This window comes from Danio rerio, chromosome 14 (genome assembly GCF_052040795.2).
Source record: "Danio rerio strain M-AB ecotype USA chromosome 14, GRCz13ab, whole genome shotgun sequence".
NCBI classification, from domain to species: domain Eukaryota; kingdom Metazoa; phylum Chordata; class Actinopteri; order Cypriniformes; family Danionidae; genus Danio; species Danio rerio.
In genome coordinates, this window is record NC_141034.1 from 37,637,501 (window position 1) to 37,664,415 (window position 26,915).

The 26,915-nt window shown below is 39.0% G+C and overlaps 2 protein-coding genes across 6 annotated transcripts in view; one reads left to right on the forward strand and one right to left on the reverse strand.

Annotated features, from left to right (window-relative positions):
* Positions 1 to 2,273, forward strand: part of atp1b4 (ATPase Na+/K+ transporting family member beta 4) — a 12,797-nt gene extending 10,524 nt beyond the window's left edge. For both annotated transcript variants that reach the window (XM_087281789.1, XM_087281788.1), the window contains exons 6-8: positions 729 to 785; positions 909 to 1,001; positions 1,082 to 2,273. In XM_087281789.1, coding sequence (XP_087137915.1) covers positions 729 to 785; positions 909 to 1,001; positions 1,082 to 1,243 — 312 coding nt within the window. In that variant the 3' untranslated portion in view covers positions 1,244 to 2,273. The remainder of the gene's footprint in view (positions 1 to 728; positions 786 to 908; positions 1,002 to 1,081) is intronic.
* Positions 2,274 to 4,777: 2,504 nt separating this feature from the next.
* On the reverse strand, positions 4,778 to 13,485 carry lamp2 (lysosomal-associated membrane protein 2). 4 transcript variants are annotated; one of them, XM_087280454.1, is made up of 7 exons: positions 13,359 to 13,485; positions 11,090 to 11,359; positions 10,836 to 11,044; positions 10,615 to 10,746; positions 9,920 to 9,974; positions 8,948 to 9,118; positions 4,778 to 6,383 (listed from the first exon to the last, which is right to left on the reverse strand). In XM_087280454.1, the coding sequence occupies exons 1-7, from the start codon at positions 13,402 to 13,404 to the stop codon at positions 6,235 to 6,237; spliced, it is 1,032 nt and encodes a 343-aa protein (XP_087136580.1). In that variant the 5' UTR covers positions 13,405 to 13,485; the 3' UTR covers positions 4,778 to 6,234.
* Between the last annotated feature and the right edge of the window lie 13,430 nt (positions 13,486 to 26,915).

Sequence of the window (26,915 nt, forward strand, 5' to 3'; positions counted from 1 at the left end):
TTTAGTTCAGCTGCAACCCTGATCAAACACACCTGAACCAATTAATTAGGACCTGGACAGCACTTGATAATTACAGGCAGGTGTGTGTGATATGGGTTGCAACTAAAATCTGCAGGAAGGTACACTGTAAAACCCAACAGTCAACTTAATTAAATGAATTGAGTGTAGTTAACTCAAAATTTACTGAATGTTAATGAATGTTCTGAACGCAGTGTTGAAGGTAATGAGTTAATTAAATACCTCATTACTCCTACTTAAATGAAGTTCACAGTACTCATTAGCAGGGCCAGACGGAATCTGCAGATGTTTTTTACTATTTCTGCTGAGAATTTTGGTAAAAATCTGCGGATTTCTGCAGAATTATTTTGGGAGTATCTAGCGGAGTATCACAACTAGAACCTTAATATATTAAATAAAAAGTAATAAATTACTGAATAAAAACTGAATAAATTCAGATTTACACATTTACTCAAGTAAATAAACAGAATTATTAATGGGCAAAAAATCTGCGTAATTCTGCGGAAAATCTGTGGAATTCTGCGCGCGCAGATTCCGTGTGGGCCTACTCATTAGAATTAGTTTTTGAACTTAAATGGTTTGTAGCAATCGGTTTGCTCAAACGATTTGAGTTAATTTTTGGGTTTTACAGGGTTGAGCACCCCTGATGTAGATGATCAATATGACTTATTGTGGTCACTACTGAACGTGACTGTTTTCTGTTGTGACAGATTCTCGGGTATCTGCCTGGTCAAGGCACTCCAGTAAATGTTACATGTGGATTAAAGGTAACAATTACTGACTAACACTATTTGTTCATAACAAGCGATAAAATAACAACACAATACAGCAATTCACCCTCCAGTCCATTTCTGTAACAATTTTGGATCTTCTCCAATGGTTTTGTCCAGAAAGGGTCAACTGAAGTCCTCGGAGAAGTCAAATTCTTTCCAAATCCTAACTTCGATTTGCGGTACTACCCTTACTATGGGAAACTGAGACATGTAAGTAATACTATTTTACTATTCTCAAAATGTCTCTTAATTCAATAGTACTTTAACTGTTTTGTTTTCTTTTCAAACAGGTAAACTACTCCTCTCCACTGGTGGCGGTGCAATTTCTTAACGTCCAACACGACACCCCGCTACACATTCAGTGCAAGCTAAACGGCAAGGGCATCATCAATGATTCACCGACCGACCGTTTTCTGGGTAGTGTGTCTTTCACTTTAGAAGTGGGCGCATAGGATCACAGTAGGCCTAGAGAAATTGATTTTAAAACTGAGTATGTTATAATAAATGAAATAGCACACTGGGTGCTGTCTTTACCCATTAGCCCTCTGATTATGCCTCAGGCAACCACTGTGCTATTCGTGTCAGAGAAAACAAGGAATTTCCCAGTACGCAAAAAACTGAGATTCATAGATCACATTCTGTAACATTCAGTACCCAGACACTAGAACTGAACTGACACCTGTCTGAATTTCATTATAGGATAAATACAAACGAACAAAGATGTCCAAATATGTAGAACCCAATTATAGATGAGGCATAATCACACAAAAAACATACAGCCTACAGCGTGACTTAGGCTAAACAATTCTCTAGGTCTGTGTAGATTGTAGACATTAACATTTATTAATTGATCAGTTCTTTTGGTAAGTCAGATGTGTATATAACACACGTTAAAACTATTTTTTAATGATTTTTCCCTGTTAAGGAAAATTCCCCCTCAGGCTGAAAAACGACTTGTGATCTTTTTTTTTTTTTTTTCTTGCTCATTTAATGGAATAACAATCAAATGTGGTTTAGGATTAATAATTGATTGTACATTTTATTTTTGGACTAAATTGTCTTTATTATTTTTGGATATACGACTAAATTTTGATTCCAGAGGAAAAGTATTTTACTGAAATGCACAGCAAATCCCATTTCATTGAGTTGATTTTCTTGTTTTGTTTTTCATCAATTATGCAATCAGCATTTCTTAAAAACTAAATGGCAAATTTCACGTAATTCATCTTCAAGTGAAAATATCTGTTCAGTTGCCTGTAAGAAGGATTTCAACAGTATTATTTATTAATTGTATTTGAATATATTGACATGGTACGAACGAAAGTGTAATAGTGAGATGGAAATCGGTAACTGCACGTCTTTGTTATTCGGTAAATACAATGAAATATCCACTGGCTGACAAAGATTTGCCAGCTCATGTTTTTAAACACACTCATGTTCTAGCATAAACAATAAAGACGGATGAAAATTAACGGAATCAAATCTTTCTGCTCAGTTTCCTCTTTAAATGTGACAAATCAGATATGAAATGTGCACACCTTTGATGATTCTCACCTTTTCATTCAACAAAGGCTCTTTATGCTGGAAACCTTTTAGTGATCTAAATGACAAAAAAAAATGATGGCTTTTGTTCGAAAATATGGTTTTAAATATGTTTTACTGGCAGCAGAAAGAGTGGCTGATAAACGTTTGCTTTCTCTCTGCCATGTGGCTTCATAACAGACACCTGCTGCATAAATAAAAAAATATATAAAATCCCCCAAACCACCTTAATTGACCTTTTACTAAGTTCTTTAAAGGTGAAAATCATCTTTTGGAAGCTGTTTGGACAAAACTTTTTGTTGATATAGTTAGTTTACAGTCATATTAGAGTGATATAATGACAATACAATTTTTTTTTTCTGACGTTAAAAATAGGATCCAAATCCCTCCTATTTTGAGGCCCTCAACAACATGTAGGAGTGTGATTTCCCCACCCACCGAACTGATAGACAGCCACTTATTAACATGTCTCCATATTAACGCATATAATCATATCATCATGACAGGACATACACAAAGCAACTGGGATTAAAAGATCTGTTCAGCTCGCTGTGAGCATCAATCATCAAATGTAATCAAGAGTGAGTTTTATAAGTTTAAAACGTTTTTAAAGCAGTGCATATTTGTAATGAATTGCAGTGATATTACCCGCTTTATCACCACAGCCGCATGTCAGTAAAATTATAAAAGATGATGCTTCGATCCAGGTTTGTGGATGTTAAAACAGGATTATTTTGTACATTAACAATGAATATCCATACAGCAGTAGATATTAACGTGTATCCTGTCACTACTGCGTGCAAAAACAGTAAAAAGTTAAACACGCTGTGTGTGTGTGTAAACTTTGTAACGACATTGTGTGACTTACCGCAGAAAGGCTTGAATTAACTCCAAAACAAATATCAAATAATCATTGTGAAAGTAGTGTTTCTCACTAACGTTATGCGAGATCTGCTTCATGTCTGTCACTGTGCTGTTTATCTGAGGCAGCCGAGGCGGAGATTGAGGCACACTATGACAGGCATGTGGGAATGATGGACCGGGGAGAACCAGCAATAAAGGCATAGGATACAAAAACAGCTACAGTGTGTTTAAAGCAAAAAAACACACATTTCTCAAATTTTTAATAACCTGATGGGTGTTTTGAGCTTAAACTTTACATACACATTCTGGAAACACAAACAAGTATCTTATTTTGAAAAAAGGGGTAAAATAGCTTACACATTAGACCTAACTGAACAAAACTGAGGTGAACGGTCTCAGGTTTCTTTAACTATGGTTAAAATGGTCGTGGCTTGGGTCTTCGCGTGGACAACCTACTGTAAGTGATTTACAGTAACTTTAGCAAGGCTCACAATGTCACAAGAACAGTGAAAAATGGTTAGTTGGATTGTCAGATAATTAAGGAAATTAGCATCAGATTAACACCTGTAACAAACTGTTTGATTTAAAGGACACCTATTTTACCCATTTTTCAAGATTTAAGATAAGTCTTTTGTGTCTCCAGAATGTGTCTGTAAAGTTTCAGCTCAAAACCATCAGATTATTGGTTATACCTTTCAGAATATTGGGTTTTTCTGCTTTGAACACACTGTAACTGTTTTTTGTGACCTGTCTCTCTAATGCTCTAATGCCCACCATTCCCATGTGCCGGACAGTGAGAGTTAAAAAAATAAATAAATAAATTCTGGATTGAAGCGTCTTTTAGAATTGTTCTGATGTGCGGCTATGGTGATAAAAACAGTAAAATTGCTGCAATTCATTTTAAACTTGTAAAACTCATTCTTGATCACATTTGATGGTGATTGTTGATCTCAACAGATCTGCTTTGCGCACATCCTGTCAAGCTGATATGATTATACGCGTTACTACAGAAACATGTAAATATGCAGCTGTCACTCAAATAGGTGGGCAGAGAAACCACACTCCTGCATCACATTGTTGTAGGCCTCAAAATGGGAGGGATTTGGATCCTATTTTCAACGTCAAGACATGAAAAACAAAGAGACTTAGTGTTTAGATCATCAAAATGTGAGGGGATATTGTACCTACACAGAGTTCAGTGTTCACTTGTTAAATTATGATCTTTATCCAAAATATTTGTTCCAAAGATGAATGGAAATCCAGGGCTTGGATTGACAGTGTAATTGATCATTTCATTTTTGAGTGAACTATTTATTTAAAACTAAACAGGGCAAACAGCAATATAGAACTCATCATTTGAACCAAAAGGTCAGTCTTCCATGCCAGGGAGAAGTAGGTCTTACTGTAATATACAGTTCAGACACTTCCAGTTAACCGCCATAAATATGACATCAGTAAGTTTATAGCAATACTGGAGATCCAAGTCCATCAGTGTAAGCCATGACCATAAAAATCATGAGAACGTGTAAAATTTGAGCTCAAAAACAGCAACGAATGGAACAAAAAAAAGAGACAATGAATAATGTACAAAAACAAAAAGCAATTTTATTGAAATCTTTTCCACTTTGAAACTGTGAACCAACATTCTTAACCTGGCAGAAATCAATCCTACAGAGAAGGAACAAAGAAATGCAACTAAAAAGGCACACTATATAGTACAACAATGATATTCTTTCTTTAGTGTGTTTTTAAACAAACAAAAAAAAAAAATCCTGAGGACAGAATGACTAGAGAAAAATACTGTATAATGAAGTGGATTGGATAAGTCATTAACGATAAGTGAAAAAAATGGAAATTGTAGCTTTGGTCTTTAAAAACTAGTTTGTAAAGCTCTCTAAAAAGAAAAATTAAAAAAAAAAAAGTGGAATAGCTAAAACTGCACAAACCCCATGTATTAACAGGCCTATTATAACACTTCCAACATTCCCTGAGAGGGACCAAATGGAATTAATGAAATCATGACAATATTTAAATGCTGGTACAAAAAGTCAAAACAAAAAGTTTCCCTTTATAACAATACAATGTGCCAAGTGCAAATGTGTAACTTATTAGCTCTGCTGATTTAGAAATGTGCCAGGATACTTGATCCTTAATTTGGGGCCACGAATGTGCAGGAGTACGATTACACAACCGAACAATTACATTCAATGGTTCAACTCAAACCATATTCCTAAAATCTAGAATTGCATCATTCATTCATAATATTAGTTCACGAAAAATCACAGCATCCTCAGAACAGGAATATAAACCAAATCTCCCATAAAAAGAAATCCTTTTTTTCCTCCATGCATTTAACATACAGCGCAATGCCAGTGGTTATTTCAGACAGCCTGTGCTTACACCAAATCATGCCTGCTGACATTGCTTCTGGTGAGATCAAGCAGGAATAAAACTCACGCCATTCAGAAAAATATTAAGATTGCACAGAGAAAATAAATAGAGATGTAAATGGCAATCAAACATGTTAGAAACCGGAGGGTTGGACTGTTTGCAGGGTAAAATGAGAAAGCCAACAGGATTGGAAGAGGAGGAGGTAAAATAAGTGGTAAAGGGCAAGCCTGGGTTAGTAGGCAAGACGGCGGCAGGGCAGGTGGTTATACAGACTGGTAACCAGTACGACTCTTCCGCCGGCCAATCAGGTAAGAGATTAGCACTAGGATGATTAGGAAGCTGAGTGCCACACCCACAGCAATGGGCACAAGAAAACTCAAATCAGAATCCAGAAAGCACTCCTCCGCTGGGAGAAAGGAGAGACAGAGAGAGAAAGGGATGGTGAGTGATTATCCCAATGTTAGATCACAACAGAACTTCATTGCAGAATAGCGGTCATATGCCACCCAGGAGCATTTTAGAAGAAATCACCACACCAATATATTGGCCAAAAACAGTAATAAATTTCATGTGCACTTATACTAATGACTCAATTTCTGAAATACTGCGGGAGACTTTGCAGAACGTGATTCGATGATTACTAGAACTAATTGAATTGCTCATAGCCAGAGTTTTGACTTCTCTTTCGTCCAATCAGATAGGCCAATAAAACGACAACAACGAGGACCGCCAGGGCAACTCCCACCGCTATAGGGACAATGAAGTTATCAGGCTCATCTGCTTCACAATCCTCAGCTGAAAATAAAGAGAATGAGTGAGGCAAAGAAACGGTCAAATGTCTGGAATTGAATGTCTACATCATTAAACAATGAAATAAAATGGCTCACACCAGATATGTATACACAAGATTTTCCTTAATTTATTGCAGCTAAAAGCCCATTAAAACAAAGCCATTTTCATTGCAAAACTAACCACACACCCAAATGTCATTAAGTCACATCAAATTTCAGGGCAGTCAGATAATAAATCCCTTTTAACAAGTCTGCAGGCAGAGAAAGGTACGCTCAGAAAGCAGCAAATCAAATATAAATCCATATTTATTGATGCAAATGATTGGAAAGCAAAAATCAACTTCATTAAAGCAAGGCACAAAGTTGCCAGTGACAGGTTTTGAAGTTGTCATTTGTCCTGACTTTAGTGACATTTACACATGATTGTGCGAGTGCTGCATAAATTAGAATAGTGCATAAAAAAGGTGACAATTGACTGGAAATGAAAGGAGCAATAATGTGATGAGAACAGACATAACAAAATTGTTCTGCAACTGAAATCCAAAAATAAAGTCAGGAAAATTAAAAAAGACAAAAAAGTATATTAAATACAATTGACAGCTACAACCATTGAGGGCTCAAAAAAGGTGCAAAATTTATCTTGCAGAAAACACAATTCACAGACGTATTAGCAAAAAGCAGCATGTATCTTTCAGGCTAGAGTAGCAGTAAATTGACCATTTGCTATGCAAGCGAAGATGACAGATTAGAAGTAATCCCTTTTTTAACAAACAAAATGCAACCAAACAATTACAAAACATTTTTGCTTTAAAGCTTAAGTGTTGCTTGAAAAAAAAACAAACACTTATTACAATCGTGTCTTTCATGTTTAATCCAAGTTTAAGTATTAAGTATGAAAGGGGTAGTCAGAATGTTTACATCTCCCCAAACTGATCGAAACTCAAGGCATGCAAAAGCACCTGACTCAATAAATGGATGCGGTCACTAGAACTGCTTTTAATATTTAAACCAAATGCTGCAATGGTGCAAAATTTGTTTAAAATTACAGCTTTGATTGGCATAAACTTAAATTTGCGCAAACTGCAAAAATTAACACAAAGGAATGTCTAAGAGAGGCAAGTGCAGGGTCTGATATGGAGCATTTAAACTTACATTGGCCACAACCCATGATGAATGAAGCTACCGTTTTTACATATAGAACAAAATAGCAAGGGTGTAACACCAATTTACTTGTGAAGAGATAAAAAGAGACCATGCACTTCAACTAAATTGTAAAGGTGTAAGAAAAGTGTACACAATTAAGAGGGAGCTCTGGTCCTGGAGTGCCACTGTATCTTTTGATTTTTAAAAGGCATTGCAGTTTAGGGGCCAATAGATAAGTTTTTTTGACTCACCAGTCAGTTGCCAATTGAGAGATTGCACAAAACCCCACAATATTTACAATGGTCCAGGAACAGGCTTGTGTGTGTCCCTTAAAATACCCAGTATTTGATTCTGTGATTTGTTGCATTACAGTGTCTGATATCCAACATAGGTTCGTCGTCGACCAATCACGTATGCAATCACAACAATGAAAATCAAACCAGCCAGAGCGGCACCAACAATGATTGGGATTAAGAGGCTGGTGTCATCCAGTGAACATTCATGGGCTGCAGACAGAGAGAACATGAATGAACATGCAATGAAGCTGCAGTCTTGTCATTAAAACCACTGCAGATATTCTCACATCACTGCACAGACATGAATATCATACTCTGGTAATACTGGGCCATTTCTCTTAATCTTTTCTCTCCATTTCTTCTCTTAGGATTAAAAGGAGTCCTAGAAAACAATGACTGACCAAAAACATAACTGCAAGTTTCTCATTAAAATATAAAATTCTAATTTGAGTCGAATGTGAAAGGTTAACCAGATACCATACATTAAGACACATGAAAATGGCGTTTTAGTGACTAATTATACCAAAACAGACACCTAGTATAAGTACTTGAATATTAAAACACTATTTATGAACCAGCAGTGGCCCAAAAAATAAAAATGATAACTTTGCAACCAACTTAATTACACATTCATAAATTTGTAATTTAAATGAAATAGTCGAATACCAATTAAAAATAGGAAAGACTCCTTTTGAGTAGTTTAACACGTGCATGTATGCGTAATTTTATTTTATTTTTTTAAATAAATAAAAACTCCCATAATTAGTTTGCCAAATCATGTTACATTTGTTTAATAGGCCTTGTGTACATTGCAAAAGTAGTTAATTTAAATAGACACCAAATGCCTTTGGCCCAAATACACGCAGCATTATCAATGATCTTGCAAAGTACTCCGGAAACACCATGAGTTTATCAGATTTAGTGGTGCATGAGCAGTATCGCGGTTTCACACTAAGTGCTAGAAATATTACCAAAAACACTTTAAATCACACCACTATGAAAATGTAATTTGCAGTTCTACCTTATCTACTTTGACTCACTATGGCTCTCAAAAGTCCTGTGATATTATACACTTGCAGAATAAATACCTGTGATGAGCTAATTAGCTCAGCATCACCAAAATACATACCTGTGCTAAAGGAGTTCTTCTTGACGTCAAAGGGCTGCACTTGTAGCTCAAATGTGTTGAGGGTAAGCTTGTCACTGATGTTGTAGCTCTGCTCTTTTCTGCACATGTAGGAGCTCCCGACAGAAGCCTCCCACAGAGACAGATTAGTATTGGAGTCATTGAAAATGTTTCCTGTTGGGGGTGGGAAATAATTTAGTGGTCTGACTGATTAAATGGATATACAATTCAATTTGCCTTTGTTTCTATAGCACTTAAAACCTGTAGATAGTCTCAAAGCAGCTTAACAGTTCTGGTAAACTAATGCACAAATCAAATGGCACCATATTAATTATGGCTTATTTCACAGAATCTGCGTTTCACAGTTAATACTGAAGACATACAGTCAGATTTACTTCGTTTTAAAGCAGAGTATAAAAAATGTTTGCTTAATGTAAAAAGTTAGTTGTAGCAACTGATTTCCATAGATCAACAGGTTCTACAAAAAGCAGAATAAATTAACAAATTTAGCTTGGTATTAGCCAAGTTCAAATTACATCTAACACCAAATAGGAAACCAAATTTCTAACGTAAACTTTGTTCTCTGCATTTCTCTTCTTGCGCAATCAATCACAAAAAGCTTCAATACATTAAAATTGCAGCATACAAATAAACTTTTTTTTTGCAAAAGGTACAATGTAATGGTGGGATTCTAAATTCACTTGAAATTGCTGACTCTAGCATTAACATTTTAGTCTAAATAAAGTTTACATTCTATTTATCCATAGGTCTCAACTCCTGGAAGGCTACAGCTCTGCAGTTTTGCACCAACTCTTTCAAACAGCTGATCCAACTAGATCAAGGTATTCATGACTCTTTTGAACACCTTGATTAGTTGGATCAGCTGTTTAATTAAGGTTGGACCAAAACAGTGCAGAGCTGCGGCCCTTAAGAAATAGAGTTGGAGACCTACGACTCACGATCCAACCATCTTACCATTTCCAAGATCAACAGTCAGTGTCAAAGCATGTAGACGGAACTTCTGAGAATCCTATCAAACAAAAATAAAAAGCATTTACCATGACATTGTAAGCTTTAATAAAATGCATTTCCTTTTAGAATGAACATTTAAGAATGGAGGTCCACCCCAAATCACATCCTTTAAGCCAGTGTTTCTCAAACAAGTTCCTGGAGGACCACCAACACAGCATTTTTTTGCCATCTCCCTTGTCTATCATACCCATCACAGGTCTTACGGTCTCTGCTAATGAGCAAATCGAAATGAGTGGTTGATCGACGTGGAGAGTGCAGAGGTGGTGATCCTCCAGGAACATGGTTAAGAAACAGTGCTTTAAGCAAAAGGTGTCAAACTCAGTTCCTGGAGGGCTATAGCCCTGCTTCGATGCAACCATACTTCAACACGCTCAACTATAGGTTTCAAAATAGACTAAAGGAGTCAGTTTGATCAGGTGTGTTTAATTGGGGTGGGAACTAAAATGAACAGAGCTACGACCCTCCAAGAGTTGAGACCTGTGCTTTCTTGGGGGGAAAAAAAAAAAAAAAAAACTAAAAAGTTCAAGTGTTATGAACAGATAGAATGGTTTTGGTTAGATGACAAACACAACCTGGCTATTTACTACATTCTGAACCTTGCCCACTGTAAATGTAGCTTGGCATTTTTAAAGACTTACGTTTGTGAAGACAAAATGTACAGTGATGTCTTTTGACGTCAGAAAGAGGGAAGAGTCACTGCCACCACTTCCGCAGGTCCCATTCACTTTAGTCACATTAGGGTCCAGATTAACAGTCTGAAGGCTGGCGTTCTAAACAAAGATACCATTTTTATCAAAAAAAAAGACAGAGTAGAACAAAAGTTTGTTAAATGACAGAATTATATACTACGATTACACACCCCACTTATTTTGAAGCTGAACTGAAGGCCCATCTTTGCCAGCAGACAGTCTGAGACATTGTCGGTCTTGACACTGTAGTTTCCAACAGTCGGTTTTGGTACAGAAGGAGTCGTCGGAGGAGGGGTCGGGGCTACTGTAGCATTGGTGTGTGTGGTGGTTGGCGCATCTGTAGTAGAATTTGTCGTGTTGTGTCCTGTGGTAGTTGGCGGTTCTGTGGTAGAATTGGTTGTGTTGTGTCCTGTGGTAGTTGGAGCTAATGTGGTAACTGTAGCACTGGTGCTAGAACTACTAGTGCTTTGTGTGGAAGTTGGAGCTGAAGTGGTAACTGTGGTGCGTGCAGTAGTGGTTTTAGCTGCAGGTTCTGTAGTCAGAGTGGAATGAGTGGAAGTTGAAGAGGGCCTGGAGGTGGTTGTAGTAGATGTAGTAGATGAAGTAGTCTGGATGACTAGGGGGAGGTTGGCTGTTTTGAGCTCTGCTGTTGAGGGCAGTGGTGATGTCATCATATCATCAGCATGAACAATACCTGCACAGGGTGGAAACCGAAGGTTATAAACAAACATTCAAACCAGCCCTAAATTCAAGTTGAGCTAAACTGCTTTTAACTAAACATTTGGAGATGGACAGAAGACGATCAGTATTGGATAAAGGATATTCACACCAGGCCATTGAAAGATCAATCAGGCCTAATGAATAGGAGTTTTAAAGAATTGGCCAATCAAAAGGCTAAGAAATTAAACTTGTACTGTGTATAGAAAATATTTAATTGAATTATTAACTTGAAACAGTTGACAAATGATAAACATTGAAGTTCATAAGCTCTGCACTGCTGAAATCTTACTAAATCGAACTCTACAAATCTTGATTTCGGACCAAATGGCATGGAAAGAAACATGACATGATAGTCCAAGCTCAAGTACAGCCCTGTCAGTGATATGTAGGGCTGGGCAATAAATCAAGTAATGGAAAAATCGACATTCAGAACGTCAGACGATTCAGACGATTTTCTCAATTATGGCCACTTAGCATCAATAGGAGTTAAAAAAAAATAAATTCAATTCAAGATTTTGATTTAGGGGGAAAAATAAAATAGCCCAGCCCTAGTGATATGTACTAAAAACTCAAACTTTTGTAAAATTACAGTTTGATACTTACTGTAGTGATAATTATACAACTCATTTAAAAAGGACAGTTATACATAACTTGATGTTAAAGACTTTAAAAAAAAAGATTAAAAAAAATCCAGAATAAACTTTCAACCACCTTCACAAAAGGGAAATAAAAACTGCAGACCAAGCACATTCCCAAAGCTTCCACTTCCTGATTGAAGACAGGGAGAGGGGAGAAAAAAAAAAAAAAAAAAAAAAATTTGACCGACACTTTTTTTTTTTTTAAATATATATATATATATATATATATATATATATATATATAAAAACTAGAGATTTTGGATGGGCAAAGGTTTCAGATTTTATAGAAATCTCCTGTAGTCTGAGTTCTTAAAATATTGAACACTGTTATAACTAGGTGTATCAAATCATGAGCCGTTTTAGATATAGAAAAATCGAGCTTTGCGGATCATAAATCGCTGATTCGCATTCGTTTGTGTATTATAGGCAGTTTTGCATCAGCAAGTGTGATTGTTTATAAGTTGTGTAATGTATTACAGCCGTTAGATCAGCACTGTGACCGTCGCTCATTTAGTTTGATCAAATCATTAACCTGATGCTTCACACACGACAATCACATGATGAAAGAGGGTGACAAGATAAACACACTGAACAAGCACTTCACAAATCACATGTCTCAGAAAGTGTAATTCAGGAGACTTCCAGGTTGTTGTTTTCGGTTTTGTTTAAGTCAAAATCATGATTGAAAACATCACTGGTGAAAGCTTCTCAAATGCAACATTTGTTCAATTTAAATAAACTGATGCATCGCGAACAAAAGTGGCCAAATCGTATACATCAAAACCGTTGTAAGTTAACTCCCTTGAGTCATTATGGCAGCGCATGATTTACTGGCTTTATGACAGCTTGAGTCACACTGGTTATATCGGAAACCCTTATAAACTTCCACATTGGACGGCATTTCTGGGCATCAACCTGTGTATGCAGTGAGAGCTTACAATACAAGTAACCTAACATATTCAACAGTACGTAAACACATCCAAATTTAATGTAGCGCTTTCTTTAATCTAAATTCGCTAAGAATCCAACAGGCAAATATTAGTTGCCATGTAATAGCTGGGGTATCTATTAAAAACCACCGAATGCGATTTTCTAAAATAACTCAAATGCATATTAGTAGAACCCAAAGAAGGTAAAAAAACGACCATGTAACTAGCTGACAGAGTATCTGAATATCTACCGCGCATCTGTTGGCGTAGGTAATAATTCAGGCTAATGCTAACGCTAACAGGCTCCTGTGGGCCTGCGCAAAACAGCCAAAAATAAGCTTCAAAATCTGTTTTTGTAACGCGACAGCATCTGAAATGAATCACTCAACAACACGATTGTACGTACCACTCAGCAGGATAAAGAGCAGAGGCAGAAAACCGCGGACAGCCATTGCGACGGGTGGATGGTTTATCTGAGCAGACAGACAGCAAGAGACGCCCGGACCGAGTGTGACCCGGTGCAGCAGCGCTATAAGCTAAGCCTCAAACCTGAGCACATATAAGTCATATGACAGGCGGGACGTCCTTCTCCTCCTCCCCCCACATGTGCCTGACGTTGAGTTTACGGACATTGCTCATTTGACAAACCTGTGGGTAATTAAATCAAGCCGAGATGTTTTAATAAACGTGTTAACGTAATTAAAAAGTCTAAACAGTATGATCACACAAGCTGTCATAAAACCACCGTGCATATTGATGATCTATTACAAACAAAACGTTTATTTCATCCATGTATACCCATCTGTTTATTAATTCATACAGAGATGACATGTTTAATTTGAAGATACCTTATTTCTTACACATAGGGGTTTCTCATAATAGATAACATTTATTGCTTAGTTTTTTATAAGTATAATAATGTTATTCTAGCTCTAAGGCTAATAAGTATTTTTTAAGAAAATCCATATTTCATTTATTTAGTTGATTTGATAAGGATATACTATTGGTTGGCCAATTAATTAATTCTCTGGGTCTAGTATTTACATATAAAGAATTTGTAGATCATTTTCAAGAATTTTCTGTTGCTATGGTATCATACCATCTGATCTTATTGCTATATCGAGAGGTACCCTTACTATTTGTCACACATTTTGCTTAATTTTGAGCATTATTTTGTTGGTATGTTTTGCATCTCCTTTTAAAAAAAAAAAAAAGATTCATTCATTAATTTTCTTTTCGGCTTAGTCCCTTTATTAATCTGGGGTCGCCACAGCGGAATGAACCACCAACTTATCCAGCACATTTCTATGCAGCGGATGCCCTTCCAGCCGCAACCCATCTCTGGGAAACATCCACACACACTCATTAACACTCGGACAATTTAGCCTACCCCATTCACCTACCGCTTGTCTTTGGACTGTGGGGGATACCGGAGCACCCGGAGGAAACCCACGCGAAGGCAGGGAGAACATGCAAACTCCACACAGAAACGCCAACCGACCCAGCCGAGGCTCGAACCAGCGACCTTCTTGCTGTGAGGCAACAGCACTACCTTCATCGCCCATAATAATAAGATAATCTGTGTATTTTTTTAGCAAAATATTATTAGTCTACCAGGTGTGACTGCTTATTGGAATAATGCAGTGGATAACATTTATCTAAAAAATGTGAACCTTTTTGGCGTTATTCTCATTTTCCATTTAATTATGAGGTTTAAATACTGCATTCTAATGACATTTAAGCACTATTTTTTAGCTGGATTAGCTTGTTGGATGATCATCATAACTACATTTGATGTACCAAAATATTTCCTAAAGATTAAGAATAAAGAAATATGAAAACAATACTTGTGTTTAAAATAGGCTAATAACAAACTGGCCAGCACATTCAACTCTCCTCAGCCAGAATTTGGCCATTTGAATAATAAAAAATTAAAACAATAATAATAATGTAGAGCATCACAATTTTCTAGCCTCTCTTGAAAAAAAGTACATTTAAATATTCTTGAATAACAACAATAGCCAAATTAGTGTTCAAATGAGTTTTAATATAGGCTGTTTTTGGTGCTTCACATCTTTTAATTAGTCATTTTTTGTTTCAAAAATAAGGTCCAAGACTTAGATGAAAATTCATTCATTTTCTTTTCAGGTCAGTCCCTTTATTATTCAGGAGTTGCTGCAGGAGAATGAACCGCCAACTTATCCAGCATATGTTTTACGCAGTGGATGCCTTTGCAGCTGCAACCCATCTCTAGGAAACATCCACACTCATTCACAGTCATATGGACAATTTAGCCAACCCAATTCACCTGTAATCCGTGTCTTTGGACTGTGGGGGAAACCGGAGCACCCGGAGGAAACCCACGCAAACGCTGGGAGAACATGCAAACTCCACACAGAAACGCCAACTGACCCAGATAAGGCTCTAACCAGCAACCTTCTTCCTGTGAGGCGATAGCACTACTTATTGCGCCACCGTGTCACCTTCAGATGAAATGTTTTCTCTATTTAAAAACAATACAGTAGGTCAGTAGTCAAAGCGGACTTCACTTCTGTCAGCTTGTGTGTTTTCTTGCACAGCTGAATGTTGGACTCATAAACAATAATTATCTGCATTGATCAAAACTGACTAGCTGAAGTCACACCAAAGCCACAGCCAACACACGATTCCACTTGGTCTTAAAGTCTTGTCAATGGGTTATTTTCACAATTTATGATGACATAGCAGTCAAAGTAGGACAAATGAGTTTATGAATTGGACAAATATTGGATAGATTCTAGACCTTTGTCAGTGAGGGGTGGGTCTTTCGAACCACCCAAACCCCCCATGGGCCTGGATAACATAACAAATAAAGTAAAAGAGATTTTTTACAAAATTCAATCCTGCCCCTTGTTATAAGAAAAAAATCTAAACGTGAAATCACCTCCAATTTATATTTTTGTGATGACTGTTTTGAAATCGTTGATGATCTTTTTTGGACCTGTCGATTTACAAAAATATTTTGGAAAATTATCTTTGGTGTTATTTGCAGCAAAATGTATGGCATGTATTTTGCATTGGAGAGAGGTAATGTTGTGCTTTGTCGACTAAGAACAGCCTAAAAGAAAATAGTTTTATGTGGTGATCTTGGTTTTGCTGCTTTCAAAATTTCACATTCATAAGTCAAAAATTAATGCAAGCAAATTATTTGAAAGTTAGGCCTAAAACATGACATACACAAGCATGTGTATATTTACATTTTTAATAGCTCATATTTTAATTGAAAAAAAATTATTATATTTCCCATATGACTGTAGCTTTAATTATTTTACTTAACTATCCTAAAGGTTTAATGCACATGAGGCTGTTTAAAATGTACAGTATTTCATGGAAACATGAATCCTAACTACAGTAATTAAACAAAATGACATCTTGCCCCATAACTTGCTTTAAATAAAAAGCGTTTGCCGAATGCATAAATGTAAATTCTCTCAGAGGTCTTCTGACAAGGATTTCATCAAAAAAGGTATTTTAAATTTTAAAGGTAAATTGAATGTCCCATGAAAAATGTTACACAGTAAAACACAGCAGCTATCATTGATTCATTTCCCTTCGCCTTAGTTTCTTATTTATGAGGGTTTGCGACAGCGGAATGAATCACCAACTATTCCAGCATATGTTTTACACAGCAAATGCCTTTCCAGCTGCAACCCAGTAACACCCATACACTCTCACATACACTCATACACTACAGCTGATTTAGTTTATTCGATTCACCTATAGAGCATGTCTTTGGACTGTGGGGGAAACCAGAGCAAGAGGAAACCCATGCAAACAAGGGGAGAACATGCAAACTCCTCACAGAAATGCAGCCGGGACTCGAACCAGTGGCCTTCTTGCTCTGAGACGACAGTGCCAACCTCTGAGCCACCATGCAGCCTTAAGCAACTAATAAGCAGCATATTATGTAAAGTATAAAAACTAAATTAAGACTTTTTTAATTATAAAAAATAATATTAATGATAAGGCAACAAGGTCTTACTTTTAGATTTTTCACTTGTTTGATATCTTTTGACAAACTGGGGAGAAATTGACATTTGTGGACACCATTTAATACAAATAAAACTTTGTTATAAACAAGGTCATAACATTCATTCTTTTCGGTTTAGTCCCTTTATTAATCTGGGGTCTCCACTGCAGAATGAACCGCCAACTTATCCAGCATATTTTTTATGCAGCGGATGCCCTTCCAGCTACAACGCATCACTGAGAAACACTCATACACACACATGCACTACGGACAATTTAGCTTACCCAACTCACCTGCGCATGTCTTTGGTCTGTGGTGGAAACTGGAGCACCCGAGGAAACCCACGCAAACACTGGGAGAACATGGAATATTTAGTATTAGTATCTCAAAACTTTGGGGGGGTTTTGAGTCTTGATTTGGCTACAACTTCTTTTGTTTCAGCTAATGGAATGATTTTTAATAGCAAATCCTATTTCGACATATTTTGGGGAAATGCTTAGAACATGTTCAAAAAGTCAGCAATACACATTGGGCAAATTTACTCCCCTTTTGTTTTGTTTGTTTTTGCCTCATTGACTTCCATTATAATGTCATGTTTTGATTGCAAACCCATGACTCAAAATACTCATGTATTCTAGATGGTTGGTAGTTTTCCTTTTAGGAAGATGTTTTTTTTAATTTTTGTTAATCAGTTGCAGTGCAAAAAAAGCTTCTTCCCACTAAAAATAAAAAAATGCAGCTCAGCTCTCAGAACATAGTAATCAGTAAGTGTATTTATGCACACACACACTATGCTGTTTTACTCCAACGAACTTCTTTTAAAAGCCAGAAACTTTTTGCAAAGGCCTATCTATGCTGCCACCTGACAATCAACAGTAAATATTTCACATTTTACCTCTTCCCAACGGGGAAAGCCACCAACAATCAACAATGCATACGTTATCATCGCTTAGCAATAAAAATGTCATTTTAATCAAAGTAAATAGGGCAAAAAAAGCTTCAAATATAATTAAAGCTGCAAGCAGCGATGATAGGGACCTCGCACCCGGGCTCACCGCCACCCGGTGACCTTACGATGACAGAGAACAGCGAACAATAATAATTTAAGCCAATATATTAAAAAAAATCTAAGAAAATCACAGATTTATGCCAAACTTCCTCCTGTCAGCAGGTGGCGATATAATTGTGACTTAAGATTGGCATGTAGATATCTTCCGGAGAGGAATCTTATCAACCATGTGAAGTTTCAGGCACATGGGACATTGTGTGGCTGAGTTATAAGCCAAACTACCTTCTGCCAGCAGGTGGCGTTATGACTGACTCAATATTGTTATGTGGATGTGTTCAGGAGCGGACTTTTATCAACCATGTGAAGTTTCAGGCAGATCAGAGATTGTGTGGAGATTGTGTTTTAAGACAAACTACATTCTGCCAGCAGGTGGCGCTATGAAAGACTCAATATTATCAGCACGTAAACCTGTTCAGGTCAGGACTGTTATTAAAAGTGTGAATTTTGAGGCAGATCGAATAATGCATCCCTGAGTTATAAAGACTTCCTGTTTTGTGGCGAATCATCAAAGTTTGCGAGGCCGCCACGGACACGCCCATCGATGAAAACTCTAAAGCTTCGCAATTTAACATCACCAAGGCTTTAAGATGACAAAACCCAATTTTGGTGTTTATCAGATAAAATCCCTAGGAGGAGTTCGTTAAAATACAACGCCTGAAAATGGCAAAAGCGCCACTTTTTCGCCACAGGAAGTTAAAAATATCCGACTTCCTGTTGGGTTTGAGATATGGCTCCAAGAGACTTTTTCGTATGTTTTGCCATGGTTGAGGTGTGTGCCAATTTTTGTGCATGTGCGTGATTCGTAGATCAGGGGCTCGTCTGTTTAATTTTTCTAGGTGGCGCTGTCGAGTCATTTTGCCACGCCCACTTCAATAATGTTATGTGGATGTGTTCAAGAGATGAAGTTTATCAACCATGTAAAGTTTCAGGCAGATCGGACATTGTGTGGTTGTGTTATAAGGACTTCCTGTTCCATGGCGAAGCGTTGAGGTTTGTCATGCCGCCACGGACACGCCCCTCTGCGAAAACTCTTGATCTTCACAATATAACATCGCTAGAGCTTTCAGAGGACACCACTCAATTTTGGTGTTGATACGATAAAATTTGTGGGAGGAGTTTATAACTCCGTAAATCATGTCATTTCCTGTGGCCAGCAGGTGGCGCTGTAACTGTATCTGGATATCGGCATGTAAACGTGTTCAGGTCAGGACGCTTATCAAGCGTGTGAATTTTGAGGCAGATCAGATAATGCATGCCTGAGTTATAACGACTTCCTCTTTTGTGGCGAATCGTCAAAGTTTGCGAGGCCGCCACGGACACGCCCATCGATGAAAACTCTAAAGCTTCGCAATTTACCATCGCCAAGGCCTTTAGATGACAAAACCCAATTTTGGTGTCGATCGGATAAAATCCCTAGGAGGAGTTCGTTAAAGTACAACGCCTGGAAATGGCAAAAACGCCACTTTTTCGCTGCAGGAAGTTAAAAATATCCGACTTCCTGTTGGGTTTGAGATATGGCTCCAAGAGACTTTTTCGTATGTTTTGGCATGTTTGAGGTGTGTGTCAATTTTCGTGCATGTGCGTGATTCATGGATCGGGGGCTCGTCCGTTTAATTTTTCTAGGTGGCGCTGTCGAGTCATTTTGCCACGCCCACTTCCGAAGCCCATAATAAACGTAAATTTTCACCACTTCTGAGGCGTGTGCAAAGTTGCGTGAGTTTTCGGGCATGTTTAGCCCCTCAAAACCGCGATTCATTCCGGACGAGAATAATAATAATAATAATTAAAGCTGCAAGCAGCGATGATAGGGACCTCGCACCCGTGCTCACCGCCGCCCGGTAGCCTCAGGATGACAGAGAACAGCGAACAATAATATTTTAAGCCGATATATATAAAGAAGCCAAGAAAATCACAGATTTATGCCAAACCTCCTCCTGTCAGCAGGTGGCGCTATGACTGTGACTCAAGATTGGTATGTAGATGTCTTCAGGAGAGGAATTTCATCAACCATGTGAATTTTCAGGCAGGTCGGACGTTGTTTGGCTGAGTTATAAGTCAAACTTCCTGTTGCCAGCAGGTGGCGCTTTGATTGTCTTAATGTTGGTATGTTGATGTCTTTAGAAGAGGATTTTAATCAATCATGTGAAGTTTTAGGCAGATTAGACATTTTGGGGCTGAGTTGGTAGCAAAACTACCTTCCGCCAGCAGGTGGCACTATGCCAGACTCAATATTGTTATGTGGATGTGTTCAGGAGAGGACTTTTATCCACTATGTTAAGTTTCACGCTGATCGGACATTGTGTGGTTGAGTTATAAGCCAAAATTCCTTCCGTCACTAGGTGGCGCTATGACTGACTAATATTGCATGTATATGTGTTCAGGAGAGGACTTTTATCAACCATGTGGAGTTTCAGGCAGATCAGACATTGTGTGGTTGAGTTATAAGGACTTCCTGTTCCATGGCGAAGCGTTGAGGTTTGTCATGCCACAACGGACACGCCCCTCTGCAAAAACTCTAGATTTTCACAATATATCATCGCTAGAGCTTTCAGATGACACCACCCAAATTTGGTGCTGATACTATAAAATTTGTGAGAGAAGTTCGTGACAGTGTAAAACATGTAATTTCCTGCGGCCAGCAGGTGGCGCTATAGCTTTTCCTGGATATCGGCATGTTAAAGTGTTCAGGTCAGGACTCTTATCAAACGTGTGAATTTTGAGGCAGGTAGGATAAAGCATGCCTGAGTTATAACGACTTCCTGTTTTGTGGCGAATCGTCAAAGTTTGCGAGGCCGCCACAGACACGCCCATCGACAAAAACTCTTAATCTTCGCAATTTAACATCGCCAAGGCCTTTAGATAACAAAGCCCAATTTTGGTGTTGTTCGGATAAAATCCCTAGGAGGAGTTCGTTAAAATACAAAGCCTGGAAATGGCAAAAATGCCACTTATTCGCCGCAGGAAGTTAAAAATATTCAACTTCCTGTTGGGTTTGAGATATGGCTCCAAGAGACTTTTTCGTATGTTTTGGTGTGTTTGAGGTGTGTGCCAATTTTCGTGCATGTGCGTGGTTCGTAGATCGGGGGCTCGTCCATTTAATTTTTCTAGGTGGCGCTGTCGAGTCATATTGCCACACCCACTTCATTATTGTTATGGGGATGTGTTCAGGAGAGGACTTTTATCAACCTTGTGAAGTTTCAGGCAGATCGGACTTTGTGTGGTTGTGTTATAAGGACTTCCTGTTCCATGGCGAAGCGTTGAGGTTTGTCATGCCGCCAAAGACACGCCCCTCTGCCAAAACTCTAGATTTTCACAATATATCATCGCTAGAGCTTTCAGATAACACAACCCAAATTTGGTGCTGATACTATAAAATTTGTGGGAGGAGTTTGTTACACTGTAAAACATGTCATTTCCTGTGGCCAGCAGGTGGCGCTATATCTGTATCTAGATATCGGCATGTAAACGTGTTTAGGTCAGGACTCTTATCAAATGTGTGCAATTTGAGGCAGATCGGATGATGCATGCCTGAGTTATACCGACTTCCTGTTTTGTGGCGAATCGTCAAAGTTTGCAAGGCCGCCACGGACACGCCCATCGACGAAAACTCTAAAGCTTCGCAATTTAACATCGCCAAGGCCTTTAGATGACAAAACCCAATTTTGGTGTCGATCTGATAAAATCCCTAGGAGGAGTTCGTTAAAATACAACGCCTGGAAATGGCAAAAATGCCACTTTTTCACCACAGGAAGTTAAAAATATCCGACTTCCTGTTGGGTTTGAGATATGGCTCCAAGAGACTTTTTCGTATGGTTTGGCATGTTTGAGGTGTGTGCCAATTTTCGTGCATGTACGTGATTCGTGTATCGGGGGCTCGTCTGTTTAATTTTTCTAGGTGGCGCTGTTGAGTCATTTTGCCACGCCCACTTCCGAGACCCATATCAACCTGCTATTTACACCGCGTTTGGTGTGTGTGCAAATTTTCATGAGTTTTCGGGCATGTTTAGACCCTCAAAAGTGCCCCGATAGGGGGCGGAATAATAATAATAATAATAATAATAATAATAAAAAACGGAGCAATTCCAATAGGGCCTACGCACCGTTTCGGTGCTCGGTCCCTAATAATTAAAGCTGCAAGCAGCGATGATAGGGACCTCGCACCCGGGCTCACCGCCGTCCGGTGGCCTCAGGATGACAGAGAACAGCGAACAATATTAATTTAAGCCGATGTATAAAGAACCCGAGAAAATCACAAATTTATGTCAAACTTCCTCCTGTCACCAGGTGGCGCTATGACTGACTCAAGATTGTCATGTAGATGTCTTCAGGAGAGAATTCTTATCAACCATGTGAATATTCAGGCAGATCAGACATTTTGTGGCTGAGTTATAAGCCAAACTACCTAATGCCAGCAGGTGGCGCTATGAATGATTTAATTTTGTTATGTGGATGTGTTCAGGAGAAGACTTTTATCAACCATGTGAAGTTTCAGGCTGATCACATTTTGTGTGGTTGAGTTATAATGCAAACTACATTCTGCCAGCAGGTGGCGCTATGACTGTGACTCAAGATTGGCATGTAGATGCCTACAGTAGAGGAGTCTTATCCACCATGTGAATTTTCAGCCAGATCGGACATTGTTCGGCTGAGTTATATTTAATTTCCTGTTGCCAGCAGGTGGCGCTATGACTGTGACTCCATATTGGTATGTATATGTCTTCAGGAGAGGAATTTAATCAACCATGTAAAGTTTCAGGCAGATCAGACATTGTGTGGCTGAGTTATAAGCCAAACTACCTTCTACCAGCAGGTGGCGCTATGAGAGACTCAATATAATTATGTAGATGTGCACGGGAGAGTACTTTCATCAACCATGTGAAGTTTCAGGCAGGTCAGACATTGTGTGGTTAAGTTATGAGCCAAACTATCTTCTGCCAGCAGGTGGCGCTCTGACTGACTCAATATTGTTATGTGGATGTGTTCAGGAGAGGAATTTTATCAACCATGTGAAGTTTCAGGCAGATCGGACATTGTGTGGTGTAGTTATAAGAACTTCCTGTTCCATGGCGAAGCGTTGAGGTTTTTCATGCCGCCACGGACACGCCCCTCTGCGAAAACTCTAGATCTTCACAATATATCATCGCTAGGGCTTTCAGATGACCACACCCAATTTTGGTGCTGATACAGTAAAATTTGGTGAAGTAGTATGTTACAATGTAAAACATGCCATTTCCTGTGGCCAGCAGGTGGCGCTATAACTGTATCTGGATATCGGCATGGAAACTTGTTCTGGTCTGGACTCTTATCAAACGTGTGAATTTTGAGGCAGATCGGATAATGCATGCTTGAGTTATAACGACTTCTTGTTTTGTGGCGAATCGTCAAAGTTTGCGAGGCTGCCACGGACACGCCCATCGATGAAAACTCTAAAGCTTCGCAATTTAACATCACCAAGGCCTTTAGATGACAAAACCCAATTTTGGTGTTGATCAGATAAAATCCCTAGGAGGAGTTCGTTAAAATATAATGCCTGGAAATGGCAAAAACGCCACTTTTTCGCCACAGGAAGTTAAAAATATCCGACTTCCTGTTGGGTTTGAGATATGGCTCCAAGAGACTTTTTCGTATGTTTTTGCATGTTTGAGGTGTGTGCCAATTTTCGTGCATGTGCATGATTCGTAGATCGGGGGCTTGTCCGTTTAATTTTTCTAGGTGGCGCTGTCGAGTAATTTTGCCACGCCCACTTCAATATTGTTATGTGGATGTGTGCAAAAGATGACGTTTATCAACCATGTGAAGTTTCAGGCAGATCGGACATTGTGTGGTTGAGTTATAAGGACTTCCTGTTCCATGGCGAAGCGTTGAGGTTTGTCATGCCGCCACGGACACGCCCCTCTGCAAAAACTCTAGATCTTCACAATATATCATCGCTAGAGCTTTCAGATAACACAACCCAATTTTGGTGCTGATACGATAAAATTTGTGGGAGGTGTTTGTTACTCCGTAAATAATGTCATTTCCTGTGGCCAGCAGGTGGCGCTATAACTGTATCTGGATATTGGCATGTAAACGTGTTCAGGTCAGGACTCTTATCAAACATGTGAAATTTGAAGCTGATTGGATAATGCATGCCTGAGTTATAACGACTTCCTGTTTTGTGGCGAATCGTCAAAGTTTGCGAGGCCGCCACGGACACGCCCATCGACAAAAACTCTAAAGCTTCGCAATTTAACATCGCCAAGGCCTTTAGATGACAAAACCCAATTTTGGTGTCGATCGGATAAAATCCCTAGGAGGAGTTCGTTAAAGTACAACGCCTGGAAATGGCAAAAACGCCACTTTTTCGCCGCAGGAAGTTAAAAATATCCGACTTCCTGTTGGGTTTGAGATATGGCTCCTAGAGACTTTTTCGTATGTTTTAGCGTGTTTGAGGTGTGTGCCAATTTCCGTGCATGTGCGTGATTCGTGTATCGGGGGCTCGTCCGTTTAATTTTTCTAGGTGGCGCTGTCGAGTCATTTTGCCACGCCCACTTCCGAGACCCATATCAACCTGCTATTTACACCGCGTTTGGTGTGTGTGCAAATTTTCATGAGTTTTCGGGCATGTTTAGACCCTCAAAAGTGCCCCGATAGGGGGCGGAATAATAATAATAATAATAATTAAAGCTGCAAGCAGCGATGATAGGGACCTCGCACCCAGGCTCACCGCCGCCCGGTAGCCTCAGGATAACAGAGAACAGCGAACAATATTAATTTCAGCCGATATATATAAAGAACCTGAGAAAAATCACAGATTTATGCAAAACTTCCTCCTGTCAGCAGGTGGCGCTATAACTGTGACTCAAGATCGGCATGTAGATGTCTTTAGGAGAGGCATCTCATCTAACCTGTGAATTTTCAGGCAGATCGGACATTGTTTGGCTGAGTTATAAGCCAAACTACCTTCTGCTATCAGGTGGCGCTATGACTGTGACTCAATATTGTTATGTGAATGTGTTCAGGGGAGGACTTTTATCAACCATGTGAAGTTTCAGGCTGATCGGACTTTGTGTGGTTGAGTTATGAGGACTTCCTGTTCCATGGCGAAGCGTTGAGGTTTGTCATGCTGCCACAGACACGCCCTTCTGTGAAATTTTCAGACCCTAACAAAATGTAATTGCTAGAACTTTCAGATAACAACCAACCAAACTTGGAGCTGATACGAAAAATTTTGTGGGAGGAGTTTGTTACTCTGTAAATCATGACATTTCTTGTGGCCAGCAGGTGGCGCTGTAACTGTATCTGGATATTGGCATGTAAATGTGTTCAGGTCAGGACTCTTATTAAACATGTGAATTTTGAGGCAGATTAGATAATGCATGCCTGAGTTATAATGACTTCCAATTTTGTGGCGAATCGTCAAAGTTTGCGAGGCCGCCACGGACACGCCCATTGACAAAAACTCTAAAGCTTCACAATTTAACATCGCCAAGGCCTTTAGATGACAAAACCTAATTTTGGTGTCGATCAGATAAAATCCCTAGGAGGAGTTCGTTAAAATACAACGCCTGGAAATGGCAAAAATGCCACTTATTTGCCGCAGGAAGTTAAAAATATCCGACTTCTTGTTGGGTTTGAGATATGGCTCCAAGAGACTTTTTCGTATGTTTTGGCGTGGTTGAGGTGTGTGCCAATTTTCGTGTATGTGCGTGATTCGTAGATCAGGGGCTCGTCCGTTTAATTTTTATAGGTGGCGCTGTCGAGTCATTTTGCCACGCCCACTTCACTATTGTTATGGGGATGTGTTCGGGAAAGGACTTTTATCAAGCATGTGAAGTTTTAGGCTGATCGGACTTGGTGTGGTTGAGTTATAAGGACTTCCTGTTCCATGGCGAAGCGTTGAGGTTTGTCATGCCGCCACAGACACGCCCCTCTGCGAAAACTCTAGATCTTCACAATATATCATCGCTAGAGCTTTCAGATAACACCACTCAAATTTGGTGCTGGTACAATAAAGTTTGTGGGAGGAGTTTGTCACACTGTAAAACATGTCATTTCCTGTGGCCAGCAGGTGGCGCTATAACTGTATCTGGATAGTGGCATGTAAACGTGTTCAGGTCAGGACGCTTATCAAGCGTGTGAATTTTGAGGCAGATCGGATAATGTATCACTGAGTTATAATGACTTCCTGTTTTGTGGCGAATCGTCAAAGTTTGCGAAGCCGCCACGGACACACCCATCGACGAAAACTCTAAAGCTTCGCAATTTAACATCGCCAAGGCCTTTAGATGACAAAACCTAATTTTGGTGTTGATCGGATAAAATCCCTAGGAGGAGTTCGTTAAAATACAACGCCTGGAAATGGCAAAAATGCCACTTTTTCGCTGCAGGAAGTTAAAAATATCTGACTTCCTGTTGGATTTGAGATATGGCTCCAAGAGACTTTTTCGTATGTTTTGGCATGTTTGAGGTGTGTGCCAATTTTCGTGCATGTGCGTGATTCGTGGATCGGGGGCTCGTCCGTTTAATTTTTCTAGGTGGCGCTGTCGAGTCATTTTGCCACGCCCACTTCCGAGACCCATAATAAACGTAAATTTTCGCCACTTCTGAGGCGTGTGCAAAGTTCCGTGAGTTTTCGGGCATGTTTAGCCCCTCAAAATCGCGATTCATTCCGGAAAAGAATAATAATAATAATAATAATAATAATAATAATAAACGGAGCAATTCCAATAGGGCCTTGCACCGTTCGGTGCTCGGTCCCTAATAAAAAACGGAGCAATTCCAATAGGGCCTACGCACCGTTTCGGTGCTCGGTCCCTAATAATAATAATAATAATAAACGGAGCAATTCCAATAGGGCCTACGCACCGTTTCGGTGCTCGGTCCCTAATTAAAGCTGCAAGCAG

Coding starts and splice junctions, on each gene's coding strand:
- lamp2 (XM_087280454.1), bottom strand. CDS start 13,404: ATGGCTGTCCGCGGTTTTCTGCCTCTGCTCTTTATCCTGCTGAGTG. Junction 9,975..10,614: donor TACATTTTGTCTTCACAAAC/GTAAGTCTTTAA, acceptor TTTGTTTGATAG/GATTCTCAGAAGTTCCGTCT. Junction 9,119..9,919: donor GACTGTTGATCTTGGAAATG/GTAAGATGGTTG, acceptor CACCCCCAACAG/GAAACATTTTCAATGACTCC.